This window comes from Mya arenaria, chromosome 8, assembly GCF_026914265.1.
Source record: "Mya arenaria isolate MELC-2E11 chromosome 8, ASM2691426v1".
Taxonomy (NCBI): Eukaryota; Metazoa; Mollusca; class Bivalvia; order Myida; family Myidae; genus Mya; species Mya arenaria.
Window position 1 is genome coordinate 73,719,549 of NC_069129.1, and position 19,875 is coordinate 73,739,423.

General features: G+C 40.0%; 1 protein-coding gene across 12 annotated transcripts in view; it reads left to right on the forward strand.

Moving 5' to 3' along the window:
• LOC128242890 (short transient receptor potential channel 7-like) overlaps nucleotides 1-19,176 on the forward strand; it is a 279,075-nt gene extending 259,899 nt beyond the window's left edge. For all 12 annotated transcript variants that reach the window (XM_052960296.1, XM_052960295.1, XM_052960299.1 and 9 more), the window contains exons 11-18: nucleotides 483-634; nucleotides 2,418-2,572; nucleotides 11,357-11,555; nucleotides 13,170-13,406; nucleotides 13,785-13,940; nucleotides 14,392-14,458; nucleotides 17,284-17,520; nucleotides 18,072-19,176. In XM_052960296.1, coding sequence (XP_052816256.1) covers nucleotides 483-634; nucleotides 2,418-2,572; nucleotides 11,357-11,555; nucleotides 13,170-13,406; nucleotides 13,785-13,940; nucleotides 14,392-14,458; nucleotides 17,284-17,520; nucleotides 18,072-18,400 — 1,532 coding nt within the window. In that variant the 3' untranslated portion in view covers nucleotides 18,401-19,176. The remainder of the gene's footprint in view (nucleotides 1-482; nucleotides 635-2,417; nucleotides 2,573-11,356; nucleotides 11,556-13,169; nucleotides 13,407-13,784; nucleotides 13,941-14,391; nucleotides 14,459-17,283; nucleotides 17,521-18,071) is intronic.
• The last annotated feature ends 699 nt before the right edge of the window (nucleotides 19,177-19,875 follow it).

Genomic DNA, 19,875 nt, shown 5'->3' on the forward strand with positions numbered 1-19,875 from the left:
GAAAAGTTTTCTCCATTTCACAAAGAGGTCAGGTATGGTTGTTATTGAACCTTCGAACTAAGTCATAGCTCCCAAGCATACATTGTGGTTCGCATCAGTCATAGGACTTACAATAGCATATCCTTTTAAAGAGCAGATATCAGCGTCATTTATATCTAGTTTCGTTTCATTTCACGAAATTCGTTTGGTGCATGTAAACCTTATTAAATCGTTATATGAAATAATTGACGATTTGTTAATATAACAACAACATTTACAGTTTTTAACATAAATTATCTTTTTTATTGTTTTACCTTATCAAAAACTGTCTTTTATAAAGAAAACATACACATAAAAACTTTTTCAAATTTGTATTACCAACCATTAAACATGAATGAAATGTGTAAATATATATCGAATAAGTTCAGTTTGTCAATAAAACACAAGACGCAAATAGCTTAGCAGGAGCGTTTCTAGACCATCACATCACATTTCCTTTGCAGACCGCCTTTACTGGGACACCTGGGACCCCCACATTATCGCCGAGGGCCTGTTTGCCATCGCCAACGTGATCAGCTTTACCAGGTTATCCTACATCTTCCCAGCCAATGAGCTGTTCGGACCCATGCAGATTTCCGTCGCTCAAATGATCACCGTAAGTGAACCAATATGTTTCCAGCCAATGTGCTGTTCGGACCCATGCAGATCTCCGTCGCTCAAATGATCACTGTAAGTTCACCCATATGGTCCTAGACAATGAGCTGGCTGGACCCATGCAGATCTCCGTCGCTCAAATGATCACCGTAAGTGAGCCAATATGTTTCCAGCCAATAAGCTAGCTGGACCCATGCAGGTAACCTTCGTTCAAATGATCACCGTAAGTGAGCCGATATGTTTCCAGCCGATAAGCTAGCTGGACCCATGCAGATAACCTTCGTTCAAATGATCACCGTAAGTGAACCGATATGTTTCCAGCCAATAAGCTAGCTGGACCCATGCAGGTAACCTTCGTTCAAATGTTCACCGTAAGTGAACCGATATGTTTTCAGCCAATAAGCTAGCTGGACCCATGCAGGTAACCTTCGTTCAAATGATCACCGTAAGTGAGCCGATATGTTTCCAGCCAATAAGCTAGCTGGACCCATGCAGGTAACCTTCGTTCAAATGATCACCGTAAGTGAGCCGATATGTTTCCAGCCGATAAGCTAGCTGGACCCATGCAGGTGACGTTCGTTCAAATGATCACAGTAAGTGAACCAATATGTTTCCAGCCAATAAGCTAGTTGGACCCATGCAGGTGACCTTCGTTCAAATGATCACCGTAAGTGAGCCAATATGTTTCCAGCCAATAAGCTAGCTGGACCCATGCAGGTAACCTTCGTTCAAATGATCACCGTAAGTGAGCCGATATGTTTCCAGCCGATAAGCTAGCTGGACCAACGCAGATAACCTTCGTTCAAATGATCACTGTAAGTGAGCCGATATGTTTCCAGCCGATAAGCTAGCTGGACCCATGCAGATAACCTTCGTTCAAATGATCACTGTAAGAGAGCCAATATGTTCCCAGCCAACCAGCTGGCTGGACCCATGCAGGTAACCTTCGTTCAAATTATCACTGTAAGAGAGCCAATATATTTCCAGCCAACCAGCTGGCTGGACCCATGCAGATCTCCGTCCCTCAAATTATCTCTGTAAGTTCACCCATGTGGTCCTAGACAATGAGCTGGCTCGACCCATGCAGATCTCCGTCTCTCAAATGATCTCTGTAAGTGAACCCATATCATTCCAGCCAATAAGCTTTCTTTACCCATGCAGATTGTCGTCGCTCAAAAGATAACATAGAGTAAAAATAATCGATCCTTAACATCAAGTTCGAGCAAACAAGAAATCGAGCCAAGCGCTATCGAGCCAACGTGTTCCGTATGTATTTCTATTGTAAAATCTTAGCACTATAAGGAAACGCAATAATGGCATATCGTCGTTAATTCAAGAGATCAACATCATTTATAAAGAAATGGTTGCATCTACATCTTCATGACACGCATTCTCATATGCAAGAGATAATGTCTGTTTTCATGGAAATTTTTTCAAAATGCAGCTTATGCATTACAAAAATTAGCATCAAAGACACATTGAAATTGCTGTGCAAAATCAGCCAAGGTTTTGTTTTCTACAGCAAGCTGAGAACAAACCAGTGTTTTTTGTCTCTTTATGTAACCTGATGTGAAACGTGTATTAAACATCTCAGACAACAAGGCAATAAACTATCCAACAGAACACATTGGAGAAATAAATCCCCATCAATGTCAGGTCCAACTGAGATTAACATGTAATTGTCTTTTATTCATGATAGGAATCCGTTTACTTAAACAAGATCTTGTTGGATTTCAGGACATTATACAATACTTAAACGAGGTCTTGTTTGTTTGTTGTTACAGGACATTTTGAAGTTCGGTGCTGTGTTCTTTGTATTCTTCACTGCGTTCTTCGTGGGCTTGCACAACCTCTACTGGTACTATCCAAAAGACGTGAGGGGTAAAGTCGAACTAGTGAAGACTGACATTCAGACGAACGCGGAAATGAACTTTGGCGTGTGAGTAAAATTATACGGGGCGTCCATCCAAGATAATCCCGATATATTTTTTTTATTTTTATTTTTTTTATACAATCAAGTTTAAATAGCAATTGGGTTAATGGTGTAGATCCACCTGTTACGCTTGAAATATGAAGTTTGTCACGTGATTGAATGTGGCACTGGTGCGTGCGAAATGACGCACAGCTGCGTGCGAGAAGTAAATATTTTAACTAATCAATTTATTAAGAGAAGGTATTTTGTAAATTTGCATGGCTGAAATGATTGCAGAACGCTTTTTGGTTATTGAGAACTGAATATGTGTTTGTACTGAAATAGAGAAACTGAGACCAAAGTGCTCGATTGTTTATTGATGCAATTCAAACGCATTTTACGCTGGAATTGAGCCATTTTTGTATACACTTAACGTAATCAGGAGCTATGATTACATCTTATGTACTTTCTGGCTTGATATATTGATTGCTTGCGATAACATTGTTTAAAAAACGCATCTGAGAATTCCAGTGAATTTACAAAAGCAAATGGAGTGCTTAACCTTCGCAAAATATGTTCCCTGATATACACGTCCCTGACAAACATCTCCAAAACAAAATGGGATTTAAATGTCTTTCCAAACAAATGTATGAAAACAAGGATAAAACCGAATTTCTTATTTTTTGCTTGTTGGTATGTATGTTACTAATATTTTGCTGAAAACCAGTGGCAATCGTCCTTATTCAAATATATTCAAAATGTGTAGCTGTTTATGGAAACATATTCGAAAACCCTTGACATTTGCTCGGTGGCTTGCTTCTATGCAGATAAAGCTGCCTTATCGGGGATAAAGCATTCTCATCCATGTTAAGGCCTACCGGTCACGCTCTTGTTTTGGAAATCTAAGGGATAAAAGACCCTATAGCTGGTTCACAGACGATATTGTACGTACTCTGTCTTGTTCAAGGATAGTCCAAACGCATGGAGCAAACGGAAATATAAATAATCGTATTCTTCCAGCTATCGACCCAGTCTTATTGGAGGTTTATGGTCTTCTGAGATAGGCACTGGTATTTATATTATATTTCTCTCTGTATGATTTATTCAGTTCAAAGATATTTGTAAAGGAACGTTTATTGTGCTTTTTACCAGGCCCTCTTGCAGATATTTTCAACTGTAAACATTGGAATCGAAGATCATACATCATATTTTGAGCTGATATTCAGACAATGACTGTCCATAATTGAAATGTAAGACTGCTGGAGATGTGTTTCTGGCTCGCCATCGTTATCGTGTAATTCAATACGTTGCAGTTTGTCTGGTGTAACGATGTAAACTTAGAAGGCATCTAAGCTTTTTTAACACATAAATGTCAATCACTTAACATATTATGAGCAGCTTCAGTTTTACTGTTTTAGTAAACATCACAGTAGAGACCTGGAGTTCGGGATATTTATGAATTGACACATGACTATGATGAGTCTGGAGATTTTTTGTATGTGTTGTATATGACATATTGGATCTTGGAAAAACTCGTGGCCCAATCCCTGGAAAGGGCCGTGACTGATATTGGAAAAACTCGTGGCCAAATCCCTGGAAAGGGCCGTAACTGATGTTGGAAAAACTCGTGGCCCAATCCCTGAAAAGGGCCGTAACTGATATTGGAAAAACTCGGGGCTAACTGATGATGGAAAAACTCGTGGCCCAATCCCTGAAAAGGGCCTTAACTGATGTTGGAAAAACTCGTGGCCCAATCACTAGAAAGTGCCGTAACTGATGTTGGAAAAACTCGTGGCCAATTCCATGGAAAGGGCCTGTAATGTTGTCAGTGTAATGTATATAACAGACCCAAAACGGGATGGTTTAATATAGCTTTATTACATTCATACTCATACGCACACGATCTTGAATCTAATCAATAACTGAACTATCGACATACATGCAACTGTTAGCCAGAGGCGGCTTATCATACACAGAGGCGGGTTTACCAATAGTGGGCTCTGATTGGCCACTACATCCCTCCTTTACATTGATTTGATTTTACTTATATGAAAAAAAAGATCAATAAATCATATAAACATATTTTCATGAATTATTCATAAAACATTGTATTATTTCTTTTTAACAGAAACTATCATTTTCTTAAATATCATTGCAATAATCAAATCACTTGCAACCATGTATTAAAATAAACAAGATTATTGTCTGTCTATAAATTAACCTCTGACCCTTTTTCCTCACAAATTTAGAAAATGTCAGGTAATAAAACTGTCTAATAGCACGCACATTATAGATCATTAAGAACAAGAATTAAGTTCGAATGTTAGATAATCTGGCTTGTCTTTATAACATTAAGATGATATCATGTAAATGGTTTGACCGGGAACAGATTTCCCAGCAAATGTCCGTTTAATTATCATGATGTGGTTGTAAATCAGTTTCGGATCTCTGCAATGTTCTGGTCAATCGGACGCTCCCAGAATTTTGTAGTTAATTGTTATTACTCCCCTGAAATGGTTAACACACTTCACGGATTGAGTTTATTAGCATTTTGCATGGGAATAGTTGTGTGTGTGTGTTTTGCTATTAACACTCTATTATTATCTAGAAACTCATTTATACTATGCAGGCATTATTATGGCCAGGATAAGAAAATCACACAATTAACACTCATTCAATCACGATAACGTATCGGCATCTGACGATGTCTGTTTGGTCGCCGTTGTTCGTTTTCGTTGTTTTGCTGCTCACGCGGTCCTGAACGCTGTTTATGTTGTTGGCTGTGTGTGGGCGGTACAGGTACCAACTTAAAGTGTGCGGCGTCGCGTGTCATTTCACGGCCATCATAGCGTACTGTGACCATGGATCCCTTTCGTCTGACGACGTATCCCCATTTATGACTGAATGGCGTTGTTAATTTATTTTGTTTGGGTTGTTTAACAAGGACCGGATCGCCTGGCTGTAATGTACACGGTTTTGCCTTCCGTTTCTCATCGGCATACTTTTTGTTCTTTTGCTTTGATTTAGTATCCCTTTTGCGTACATATATATCATTTCTCGGCACGATAAATGTTGGAAGCTTTGTCTTCATTTTGCGATTGAACATTATTTCAAATGGCGAAAGTCCTGTGCTTGGATGTGGGGTTGATCTGTAATTCATTAGAAAAATAGTAAGTTCAGATTTAAAGTTCTTTCCAGACGCTGTAGCAGTTTTCATTGTTTTTACTAGTGGCTTCATAAATGCTTCTACCAATCCGTTGGCTTGTGGGGCTAGAGGGGTCACTTTCCGGTGTTTGAACCCGATACTGTTTGCAAATTGCGTAAATTCATGGCTATTGAACGGCGCTCCGTTGTCGGATTTTACCACACTTGGAATTGAGAACATTCCAAAAATTCTTTCAAGGTGCGATATGACATTTTGTGCAGTCAGGCTTGTTAACTTTTCAACTAATGGGTATCTACTGTAGTCACAGATAACTACCATAAAATATTCTCCTGTGGGAAACGGCCCACAAAAATCAACTGACACTTCATCCCACGGTTTCTTTGGTAATGGGCTTGGCTTGATCGGTTCTACTGTCGTTTGTGGTGATGCGGACATGCATGGTATGCAATTTTTGCATTGTTCGTCGACTAGTTTGTCCAGATAGGGGAACCAGCAGGTTTCTCGTAAGAGCGCTTTTGTTCTGTTTCTCCCTTGGTGACCTTCGTGTGCTAGGCTAATTACTTTTGATTGCAGGCTGTTTGGGATACACAGCTTGATTCCTCGTAGGAGAACGTTTCCATGCTCTGTTGACAGGACGGTCAGTTCGTCTGCAAGTTGCTGATAACAGTTATAGCTGCCATCACCGGCGCATGTTTGCTTAATCCACGTGTTGTTTTGAAGCGCGGATATTATGCATGTCAACACACAATCTTTGGCTGTGGCACTTGCCACGTCTTGGAGATTTAATGACTTGGGCACTGCGGCATTGGCAATAAAATTCACATATTCCTCAGCTATGTTTTCGTGTGAGTAATTATTTATTGGATGTCGGGCACAGTAATCTGCTATCATTTTATTTCCAGGCATGTGCTTGACTGTAAAATTGTAGGTGGTAAGTCTCAATCGCCATCGTTCAAGTCTAGCTGACTGTATTTGTTTAGAGTTTGTGCATATTGAGAGCAGGGGTCTGCAGTCGGTTACTAGCTGGAATGCCTTTCCATACAAGTAAATGTGAAAATGTTTGCAGCCCCAAACACATGCAAGCATTTCTCGTTCTGTTTGGCTGTAACGCTTTTCCACTGGCGTCAATGACCGGCTTCCATATGCGATAACTTTGTTTTCTTGTATTAATATCCCTGATATTCCCTCGGGGCTTGCATCTACCCATAGTTCTGTGTGTTTTTTCGGGTCAAAATAGCTCATCACTGTATCGCTGCATAGCGCTTGTTTCAGCTGGTCGAAAGCAGTCTGCTGCTGATTTGTCCATTTAAAATCGCTGCTATCTTTCAATAAATCACGCAGGGGTGCCGTAATTGTAGAGTACTTGTCAATGAACTTTGAGAGGTAATTGGTCATACCTAAGAATGACCTTAATTCACCTGTAGTCTTCGGCTCGGCTATATTTTGAACTGCTGTGATTTTGGCCGGATCGGGACTTATGCCTTTGTCCGAAAAAACAAAGCCATAGAATTTGACAGAGGTTTTACCAAATTCGCACTTCTGCTTGTTGAGTGTGAGATTTTTGTCTTGCATTCGTTGCAGTACGGCTACGAGTCTCCGATCATGTTCGTCACGGTTTGGTGCGTGTATTATAATGTCATCCGATATGTTCAATGTTCCCTCGAGACCTGTAAGCACTTGTCGTATTTCATTCTGGAATATTTCTGGCGCTACGCTTACACCGAAATTCAGTCGTTTGTACCTGTATAATCCGACATGCGATGCAAACACTGTCATGTTGCGTGACTCCTCGGACAGCTCAAGCTGGTGAAATCCTTTATTAAAATCCACTTTGGAGAACACCTTTGATCCGTTTAATTCCAGGATTATGTCATCAGTTGTAGGCACTACATGACGCTCGCGTTTCAATGCTTGATTTGCTTTTCTCATATCTACACAAAGCCTTATTTGGTCTCGAGCGTTTGGCTTTGGTGCTACAACAATGTTCGAAACCCAAGGTGTCGGCCCGTCCACCTTTTCAATGACATCTTGCTGTTCTAGTCGTATTATTTCCTGTTCCACTTTTTCTCGCACGTGGAATGGAATTCTTCTAGCTGGTTGTGCTATAGGCACGACGTTTTCGTCAACATGGAACTTGATTTGTTTGTCTTTTAATTTGCCTAGTCCAGTGAACACGGACTGATATTTGTCACATAATTCCTCGTATTTGTTACTGTTCACTGAGTTTATTACTGGCACAATACCGAGTTCAACAGATGTCTGGTAACTGATCAATGTCACTGATGATCCCTGAACAACGTGAAATTCTGCTGCTGTCACTTTTGATTTAGTTTCCACTGTAAATGTATATTTGCCTTTTATGGTTAACGGTTTATTTTGTGCAAATGCGAACACTTCTATGTTTGTTTTCTTCAGCATTGGCCTTGGTTTCATTTTGTTAACAACATCTTGGCTGATTATGTTTATTGAACTTCCGGTATCAATTAGAGTTTTCGTTTGAACACCATTTATGCTTAATATTATCTTTGGTACTTTGTTATCTGTCAAAACGTTGACTCCAAATAATGTGTCTGTATCCGACACCGAATGCTCCTTTTGTGCCTCATTTTCCACCTGGTCAATTCCATGAACCTGTGCCTTACGCGTTCGTTTTCTGCATACGCCAATAAAGTGGTTTGGTTTACGACAATAATTACATGTCGCTCCGTAGGCTGGGCACTTGGTCTGATGTGGATATATGCCGCCACAGTTTCTGCACGTTTGTCTTGATTGTGACTGTTGTTGACGTTTTCTTTGTGCTGAGGGTGGATAGCTATAATTTGCATGTTGCGATTTTGTGTGTTGCGGTGTGACTTTAATTTTGTTTACGTCGCTGTATTGCGGTTCCATTGCTTTGGCTTGTCTGTCCGCAATTTCCATTGTTCTTCCCATTGTTAAAATATCTTTAAGCGGCTTGTCTTCTTCCAGACATTTAAGTCGTAGTTTCTTTGACACGCAGCCTTGGATGATTTGGCTCTTTATTTCACCGTCTTTGTCCGAAAATTCACAATTGTCTGCCTTGTGGCGGAGGCGAGTTGCAAATTGGTCTATTGTTTCGGCGTGATGTTGTTTTAGGTTCCTAAATTCGAACCGCTCGAACTCTCTGTTTTTCTTCGGTTGGAAATAGCCTGTTAACCCTTGCTTGACGTCATCGTAGTTTGAATCGTTGTCTCCAAGATTCAATGTTTCGTATATTTCGAATACTTCATCTCCGGCATAGTGAAGTAATAGCGCTTTCCTCCGTTTTTTGGAGTCAATGCTAAGTCCTGTGAACAAATTTTCCAACTTTGTCACGTATTTAGTCCATCTTGTGCCAAGGGATGTTTCCTCCCCGTACACATCAAATTTCGGGAACGGCGCTAATCCAGCCATTGTGCGTTAATCCTGACACTGACGTATTTCATATGTTAATCTACTAGCACTTTAATCCTCAATCCTCGTCGCCAATGTAATGTTGTCAGTGTAATGTATATAACAGACCCAAAACGGGATGGTTTAATATAGCTTTATTACATTCATACTCATACGCACACGATCTTGAATCTAATCAATAACTGAACTATCGACATACATGCAACTGTTAGCCAGAGGCGGCTTATCATACACAGAGGCGGGTTTACCAATAGTGGGCTCTGATTGGCCACTACAGGGCCGTAACCGATATTGGAAAAACTCGGGGCTAACTGATGATAGAAAAACTCGTGGCCCAATCCCTGAAAAGGGCCTTAACTGATGTTGGAAAAACTCGTGGCCCAATCCCTGAAAAAGGCCGTAGCTGATGTTGGAAAAACTCGTGGCCCAATCACTAGAAAGGGCCATAACTGATCTTGGAAAACCTCGTGGCCCATTCCCTGGAAAGGGCCGTAACTGATGTTGGAAAGACTCGTGGCCCATTTCCTGGAAAGGGCCGTAACTGATCTTGGAAAAACTCGTGGCCCATTCCCTGAAAAGGGCCGTAACTGATGTTGGAAAAACTCGTGGCCCAATCCCTGAAAAGGGCCGTAGCTGATGTTGGAAAAACTCGTGGCCCAATCACTAGAAAGGGCCGTAACTGATCTTGGAAAAACTCGTGGCCCATTCCCTGGAAAGGGCCGTAACTGATGTTGGAATAACTCGCGGCCCAATCCATGGAAAGGGCCGTAACTGGTGTTGAAAAACTCGTGGCCCAATCCCTGAAAAGGGCCGTAGCTGATGTTGGAAAAACTCATGGCCCAATCCCTGAAAAGGGCCGTAGCTGATGTTGGAAAAACTCGTGGCCCAATTCCTGAAAAGGGCCGCAGCTGATGTTGGAAAAACTCGTGGCCCAATCCCTGAAAAGGGCCGTAACTGATCTTGGAAAAACTCGTGGCCCAATGACTAGAAAGGGCCGTAACTGATGTTGGAAAAACTCGTGGCCCATTCCCTGGAAAGGGCCGTAACTGATCTTGGAAAAACTCGTGGCCCATTCCCTGGAAAGGGCCGTAACTGATTTTGTAATAACTCGTGGCCCAATCCCTGAAAAGGGCCGTAGCTGATGTTGGAAAAACTCGTGGCCCAATCACTAGAAAGGGCCGTAACTGATGTTGGAAAAACTCGTGGCCCATTCCATGGAAAGGGCCGTAACTGATGTTGTAATAACTCGCGGCCCAATCCATGGAAAGGGCCAACTGGTGTTGAAAAACTCGTGGCCCAATCCCTGAAAAGGGCCGTAACTTTTGTTGGAAAACTCGTTGCTCGATCCCTATGCATGTGTCCTTTTTATATGAATGTTATGTTTGTTCCCTTACAATGCCTCTGTTTTATTCATCATATATCATGCAATAAAATATATTTTTCCGCATTGGAGTAAACATGTGTGACAATTTTACAATAAAAATGAAACTATCCAGACGGAAACAATTTCTAGGTATTGCGTCCGTAATATGATGACACGTCTCGACCATCTCAGTGCCCTTTCGTGCATAAACATTTGGCATTGAGTTTAACACATCAATACAGCAACTGTTTTCTTTCCAATTCTAATACCTCCCTTTCAAAGTGTTTGCCAGTCTCTAGTATAGGAAGGTGACAGTTACGATACGTTCGTCTGAAAGCTGCACTCCCACAGATTTACCGTAGATACAACTTGTTTTTAGTTTTTGTCTTGGAAAGAGCAAATTGTTGCGTAAATATCTGAAAACCAATAATAAAAGATTGCTGACAAAAGATCAGATCGCATATTTTCATACATCCGTTCGAAAATTAATGTTTTATGGTTTAAACCGTAACTAACGGTTTAAGAAAAGCGCATTAAACAACCATTTTGGAACTTAAATAAAAAAAAATATGTGATCTAATTTTTTGTCAGCAGTCTTACATAACTGTTTTCCATGCATTTTCGCTCTTTCCAAGACAAAAATAAAAAAAAAGTTGTTAAAATATTCGATCTGTGAGAGTGCAGCTTTAAAGCATACAATATGACCTGAATTGTTTTCCTTAACGATCCAATAAAAAAACACCCGAAAAATGACGATACGAGTCTACTCTGGACTATTTACTTGCAGTTACGGCAAGTGGAACGGCAATAGTATTAAGTGTGCATTTTGATGTCGTAAGTTTTGTTTGACCGATTCCTGTCCATTTCACAGCCCACACATCACATTCCGGACAGTGTTCTGGTCGCTGTTTGGGCGGGGTGAACCGACGGCGGTCCAGGTGGAACCCTTTGGCCACAAATTTACGGAGACCATTGGCTACTGGATATTCGGCGTCTACAATTTCTGTACAGTCATCGTTCTGCTTAACATGCTCATTGCCATGATGTCAAGGTCGTTTGAATTAATTCAGGTAGGTATACTCGTATTAGGACAAATACAATTCTTTACCAAACGGAGTTACATAAATACAGACTCTTAAGTTTATGCAACAGCTAGGTAAGATGAAACAAAACATGTTTGTTTTAGGTTTCCCGACTTTTTTGTGCACCCGAACCTCGTTTTCTATTACCGGCAGACAAACAAATTATGCCCGTTTTATTTCGTCATTTGTTTCCTCTGCGGCAGTTTCTTGCACCGGACAGACTCGTTAAAGTGCACAGACAAATTGATGACGGTTTTCGGTGTGAAAATGATATTAAGATACAACTGTACTAAACAAAATCCCGACATATTAGACCTATCATATTTTGAAATGAAATAGGAAACGAAAGACAAATAAATAACCTTATAATAAGTTATAGCCTTTTAATGATCGGTTATCGTTTTTGATTTGGTAATACAGTTTGCAACACTCACTGATAATCAGACAAGGATGTCGATGTTGTCATTTCTAAAATACACGAATAATTGTATTCAGATATAATTCTTATGTCAGCTTGTCATTGATAGGCAAATTTATAAGACAGTCCATGGTTTATACTATTTTATTTTTGCTCGCTTGTAAAGACAACTTAAAGTTGATGTAAATTACTCTCGAATCCGTTTCCTTGGCAGAAACCAGTACTGTGCCTTTTTGAGAGGTCATGATAAAGAACCCCTGGTTGGATATGAGCCCATAACCTCTTACCCGAGAGACGGACACCTTTACCACTAAACCACTCTCACCCTGGTGGGGATCGAACCCACAACCTCTTGGGTGAGAGACGGTAACCTTTACCGCTAAACCGCTCTCACCCTGGTGGGGCTAGAGCCCACAGCCTCTTAGCTGAGAGACGGACACCTTTACCACTAAACCACTCTCACCCTGGTGGGGATCGAACCCACAACCTCTTGGGTGAGAGACGGTAACCAGACCGCTAAACCGCTCTCACCCTGGTGGGGCTAGAACCCACAGCCTCTTAGGTGAGAGACGGACACCTTTACCACTAAACCAATATCACCCTGGTGGGGATCGAACCCAAAGCCTTTTGGGTGAGAGACGGAAACCTTTACCACTAAACAACTCTCACCCTGGTTGGGATCGAACCCACAGCCTCTTGGGTGAGAGACGGACACCTTAACCACTAGACCACTCTCACCCTGATGGGGCTCGAACCCACAGCCTCTTGGGTGAGAGTCGAACACCTTTACCACTAAACCACTCTCACCCTGGTGGGTATCGAACCCACAGCCTCTTAGCCGAGAGACGGACCCCTTACCACTAAACAACTCTCACCCTGGTGGGGATCGAACCCACAACCTCTAAGCTGAGAGACGGACACCTTTACCACTAAACCACTCTCACCCTTGTCGGGCTCGAACCCACAGCCTCTTGGGTGAGAGACGGACACCTTTACCACTAAACAACTCTCACCCTGGTGGGGATCGAACCCACAGCCTCTCAGCTGAGAGACGGACACCTTTACCACTAAACAACTCTCACCCTGGTGGGTATCGAACCCACAGCCTCTTAGCTGAGAGACGGACACCTATAACACTATCACCCCTCAATACTTTAATTATCACGTCAACTTTTTTTGTTCAGCGCGAGGCGGACACTGAGTGGAAGTTTGCCCGCAGCAAGTTATACATGGAGTACATCATCGACGACTCCACCCTGCCCATCCCCTTCAACATTATCCCCTCCCCTAAGACTTTCTACTACATGCTCAAATCTGTGTTCGGGTGTTGTTGCTCGGGAGATGACGAGGACGGGGCCATTGCTCACCCGGGCAGAGTTGTCGACTTGGAGATGTTCCCTGCATCGTCGAACGTCAACCAGGTAGCTTCACAGGTCTATTATTAACAAGAGGGAGTGATGTATTTTATTGGGTTTAATCCAATGAGTAAAACCCGACGTTTATATTTGACTTTAATTTTCATTTAACTCTAATTATGAATGAAATAACCTACGACTGCAACAGAAATAAGGATAAAAATACACTTTAAAACAGACTGGAAATGTCATTTTAAATGAGCTACGACGAGATATGTAGTATATAAAGGTTGTTGTTGTTTTTAAATCCAGAAATACAATTTAGTTCTTGCGTGTGGATTTTCTTTGCGCCATCCATTTCTCGTCATTTGTATGATGACATTTTTATTCTTATTTTGAAACTCGGAATACCACAAGGAATTCCTCTCTATTCTTATTCAAAAGACCCGACGGAAAGGGAATGTACAGCAATCTTGGGATGAACAGGAACAGAGAGCGGGCCAAGGGATCAAACATTTCCAGGAGAAAATGCATACAACTAACGGATTTGTCCGGAATGACTCCGATCCAAACATATTTGCAGAGAATCTTACATATAAGGTATGTACACCGTTTTTCGATAATTCTTAAAGGGAATGGGATCCATATAAGCCTTTGGTTTTCTCCTCAATTCTCAAAACTTATATATGTAATGTTGTATAAACAGAGTTTATGTGTTGCACAATAAATACAGTCCTTTTAGTTGAATACGAAAATAGAAAGAAACAAAAAGTAATCACCGTGCCGATTGATAAAGTTGACAACGTGATAAACGACATTGATGTTAACTTTTAAATGTCAAATAGTTGATGATGTCCCCACATATTTAAATAAAACAAGAATTGATGAAATACAAAGTATTTTAAACTTGCAGAGCAGTAACGATTTGGAAGTGAACAACAATAACGCTGACAATGTGTATGTCATCTCGTTTTAATAATATACCTTTATTTCACATTTTGTCCTAATTCCGAAATGTTCAAATTTTAACGAATTACTTTTCTGCCTACAGAGAGTGATGAAACGAATTGTCAAACGATACATATTCGACGAACAGCGAGAAAATGATGCAAACGATGGTAAGAGTAACATTGCTGGAAATCCTTTTCTCTATCCCAGGTAGTAAAGTTCCATATATTTGACCATGCTGAAAATCCTTTTCTCCCTCCCAGGTAGTATAGTTCCATATATTTGACCATGCTGAAAATCCTTTTCTCCCTCCCAGGTAATATAGTTCCATATATTTGGCCATGCTGAAAATCCTTTTCTCTATCCCAGGTAGTATAGTTCCATATAGTTGACCATGCTGAAAATCCCTTTCTCCCTCCCAGGTAATATAGTTCCATATATTTGGCCATGCTGAAAATCCTTTTCTCTATCCCAGGTAGTATAGTTCCATATATTTGGCCATGCTGAAAATCCCTTTCTCCCTCCCAGGTAATATAGTTCCATATATTTGGCCATGCTGAAAATCCTTTTCTCCCTCCCAGGTAATATAGTTCCATATATTTGGCCATGCTGAAAATCCCTTTCTCCCTCCCAGGTAATATAGTTCCATATATTTGGCCATGCTGAAAATCCTTTTCTCTATCCCAGGTAATATAGTTCCATATATTTGACCATGCTGAAAATCCTTTTCTCTATCCCAGGTAGTATAGTTCCATATATTTGACCATGCTGAAAATCCTTTTCTCTATCCCAGGTAGTATAGTTCCATATATTTGGCCATGCTGAAAATCCCTTTCTCCCTCCCAGGTAATATAGTTCCATATATTTGGCCATGCTGAAAATCCTTTTCTCTATCCCAGGTAATATAGTTCCATATATTTGGCCATGCTGAAAATCCTTTTCTCTATCCCAGGTAATATAGTTCCATATATTTGACCATGCTGAAAATCCTTTTCTCTATCCCAGGTAGTATAGTTGCATATATTTGACCATGCTGAAAATCCTTTTCTCTATCCCAGGTAATATAGTTCCATATATTTGACCATGCTGAAAATCCTTTTCTCTATCCCAGGTAATATAGTTCCATATATTTGACCATGCTGAAAATCCTTTTCTCTATCCCAGGTAGTATAGTTGCATATATTTGACCATGCTGAAAATCCTTTTCTCTATCCCAGGAAGTATAGTTCCATATATTTGGCCATGCTGAAAATCCTTTTCTCTATCCCAGGTAATATAGTTCCATATATTTGGCCATGCTGAAAATCCTTTTCTCCCTCCCAGGTAATATAGTTCCATATATTTGACCATGCTGAAAATCCTTTTCTCTATCCCAGGTAGTATAGTTCCATATATTTGGCCATGCTGAAAATCCTTTTCTCTATCCCAGGTAATATAGTTCCATATATTTGGCCATGCTGAAAATCCTTTTCTCCCTCCCAGGTAATATAGTTCCATATATTTGGCCATGCTGAAAATCCCTTTCTCCCTCCCAGGTAATATAGTTCCATTTATTTGGCCATGCTGAAAATCCTTTTCTCCCTCCCAGGTAATATAGTTCCATATATTTGGCCATGCTGAAAATCCTTTTCTCTATCCCATGTAGTATAGTTCTTTATATTTGGCCATGCTGAAAATCCTTTTCTCCCTCCCAGGTAATATAGTTCCATATATTTGGCCATGCTGAAAATCCTTTTCTCTATCCCAGGTAATATAGTTCCATATATTTGGCCATGCTGAAAATCCTTTTCTCTATCCCAGGTAATATAGTTCCATATATTTGGCCATGCTGAAAATCCTTTTCTCTATCCCATGTAGTATAGTTCTTTATATTTGGCCATGCTGAAAATCCTTTTCTCTATCCCAGGTAATATAGTTCCATATATTTGGCCATGCTGAAAATCCTTTTCTCCCTCCCAGGTAGTATAGTTCCATATATTTGGCCATGCTGAAAATCCTTTTCTCCCTCCCAGGTAATATAGTTCCATATATTTGGCCATGCTGAAAATCCTTTTCTCCCTCCCAGGTAATATAGTTCCATATATTTGGCCATGCTGAAAATCCTTTTCTCCCTCCCAGGTAATATAGTTCCATATATTTGGCCATGCTGAAAATCCTTTTCTCTATCCCAGGTAATATAGTTCCATATATTTGGCCATGCTGAAAATCCTTTTCTCCCTCCCAGGTAATATAGTTCCATATATTTGGCCATGCTGAAAATCCCTTTCTCTATCCCAGGTAGTATAGTTCCATATATTTGGCCATGCTGAAAATCCTTTTCTCTATCCCAGGTAATATAGTTCCATATATTTGGCCATGCTGAAAATCCTTTTCTCTATCCCATGTAGTATAGTTCTTTATATTTGGCCATGCTGAAAATGCTTTTATCCTTCCTCAGATAAGTAGTTCCATATATTTGGTCATGCTGGAAGTCTTTTTCTCCCACCCTAAATTAATATATCCATATATATGGTCATGCTGGAAATCCTTTTCTCTATCCCAGATAAGTAGTTCCATATATTTGGCCATGCTGGAAATCCTTATCTTACCCGAGGGCAAATAAAAAAAAGAACCCGTATGCAAACAATAAATTAAAACACATGTCTACTATATTTTGGGATAAAAATAATCTACAATGGCCGCTCGTGAAAGATAGGTTCATTCAAACCCTCGCGCATGGTGTTCTGTGGAAACTCGGCAGATAAGTCGGGTTGGAATGAACCTATATCGTCCATGGAAGATACTTATAGTCTTAAAGAAAACATAGTTTGTATACCTGATGATAATATTTTAGTATCACACTAGAAATCAATATGCGAAAAAGTAATATACTTAGAGGTTCCTTAAATTGATATATTATACTATTTTGCTCGACTCCTTTATTATTTTGAACAAGTTACCGTGTTGCCTTAAAACTTTGAATCATTTTATCAATGTTCGGCGGATTGATTTTCAGATTTCGATGAAATAAAGCAGGACATTTCCAGTTTCCGGTACGAAATGTTGAACCACATTTCCGTGCGTCAAAATGAAACGGCTGAAAACAAGGATCGTTTAGACAAACTTACCTCAAAGATGGACCTTATCCTAACACAACAACTTCAGCTGCTACGGTTAATGGGAGAGAAACCTTCCTTGCAGGAGTCGCTGAGCAGCACTTCCACGCTGTCATGTGACAGGGATACATATATTGGTAATGCTTCTTTGGATGACGGCAGTAAATCGCTGTCCGTTCTAGAAACACCGCTGTGATGTTGATAAATGTTTGAGTCAGGATGCGATAAGAAATATTTTGTCTTAAAAGTCAGTCTGTAAATTAAGACACGGATTTCAATATGCGCACGAGCACTTTGAAATGCAATTTCTCGCATGCATTAAAGTTTTTGAATTGACGAATGGGACCATTTTCTTGGCATGCGGAATAATTTGCATTAAATTGGAAGAGTTTGCATGCTGTCTGCACTTTTGTGAGGTCTCATTTTTAACAGCCACGGCTGCAAGGCTGTTTTCATTAACTACTACCCTTAATTTAATCAGAACATATGCGCCTATATGTATAATGTAGACTTCCTTGTTCACAGTTGAAAGTTGTCTTCTAATCTAAACGTATGAAAGTTTTCTACCAGCCTGAGTGTGTGAAAGTTGTCTATTAACCTAAAAGTATGAAAGTCATTTTGTGTTGAGCCAACATCTGTTTGAATGCGCAAACATGTATCCAACCCCCCTTGTTCATTAACATAACAGGTTCGTCGTTGGAGCGTTCGGCTTCAGTGACAAGTTCAATTTTGGAGGACGACGAAGAGACTTTTTTACCGAAAAAGAAGCCCGATCTTCAAGACATTCCAGAGGAAGCAGCTAGCGAGCATCCAGAGGAAGACAAAGGCTATAACTCTAAACAAGAGCAGGACAAAAGGACTGCCTCTTTAAAACAAGTCGTTTCCAGACACCGGAAACCTAGTAGTGAGGACGACCCCGAGCCTACAGAAGGGGGAGTAGCCACTAAGGACATTATGGTGGATGTTCAGATCAGTCCGCTACCCAAGAATGGTGACAAAAGGCATAGAAAGACTTGAACACAGTGGTGTCTTTTGATGGGCAGAGTTGTGATAAAGACTGTTTGTTTGACTGTTATTCTAATACATGTTATCCCATTCGTTGCTTAGTTACATTGCAAGACATTTTGTTTCCACAAAAGCATTGCTTTGCTCATTTACCGGATGTATGGACCACGTGATTTATATTAACACAAGTTTTGCATTTATTTCATAATTTCGGATTTTCCTTATTATTGTATATTTTATTTCATTTTGTCTACGCCTTAATCTGCAGAATGTATCACTCTTTTATATATTGGAGCATTATTCAATTTTATTCCTTATTTCAGATTTTAGTCTAGCATCATTTAAGGTTTGTTTTGCGGTTTTAATTAACAGTTTCTCAGATTTTACAATGTTTAACTAGGTTTGGTGAAAGATCTTCTCTGTACAGTATTGTCAAGTCATGTTTTAAACTTTGCAAAGACATTGATCGCGAATTATGAAAAATGAGTCTTCACTGTTAAGAAAGCATGAATATTAAACCAAATGTGATATTTTAGTTTAGAAAAGTTTGATGTGTTTTACTGAAATTGTCATTGAGTTATTTGATCCTATAGCAATGCCATGACCGATTCCAATAACAGTTTTACAGATAACAAATGAAGTGTCATTGTTTTAATGAATTTCAATTGTACATTTTAAACATTCAATGCATAATGTGTTTAATGTTATAACGCTCATTTCCATTCCTGTTCATTCATGTTGATCAAATCATTTATATTTGTTTCAAAACATAATAAGTACTCAATGGGTTGTTTGTTTTACTTGGGCCCAAGTATCTAACATGTGTTTCCGGTACGGATAGAAAATTCCGACCCGAGGGCACGTGCGTAAGCCGGTAACGAGGCTTGCCGAGTTACCGGCCACGCAGCGTGCCCGAGGGTCGGATTTTTTATCTGGACCGGAAATACATGATTGATATATTTTCTTGCATATCTAAATTTATCAATTTGTGGAAAAAATGACATAGAAAACGAACTTTTGTACAATTACACCAAAAAGCGCGTGCGACGTTGTTTACTAACGTCATAGAGCGCAGTAATTTTAAATAACTAAAAATAGCGTTTTTTATGATTAATTATTTTCAATTTTAATTAAAAGTCTTGCAAACATATATATTTGATTGCGTTTTATTAAAATGGCATAATATATTTTTCATAAACCATACAATAAATGAAATAAGAAGTGGCGCGTTGTTGGGCGTGACTCATCTTACATAAGGTATGTAAGATGGGTTTTTCCAGCACTGGTCACATGACCGGAAACACACGTCCGGTATGCATGAATACCGCCTCGGTAACCTAGTGCTTAGATCCCGCCTTCAAAGGTGGAGGTCAAAGGTTCGATACCCACTAGGGGCTTGCTCTGATATGGGCGGAGGCTGACTCAGCAACTATAGTTAAATAATGGGTTCCGATTGCATTTCCGCCAGTTGCTCGGCATTTTGGTAA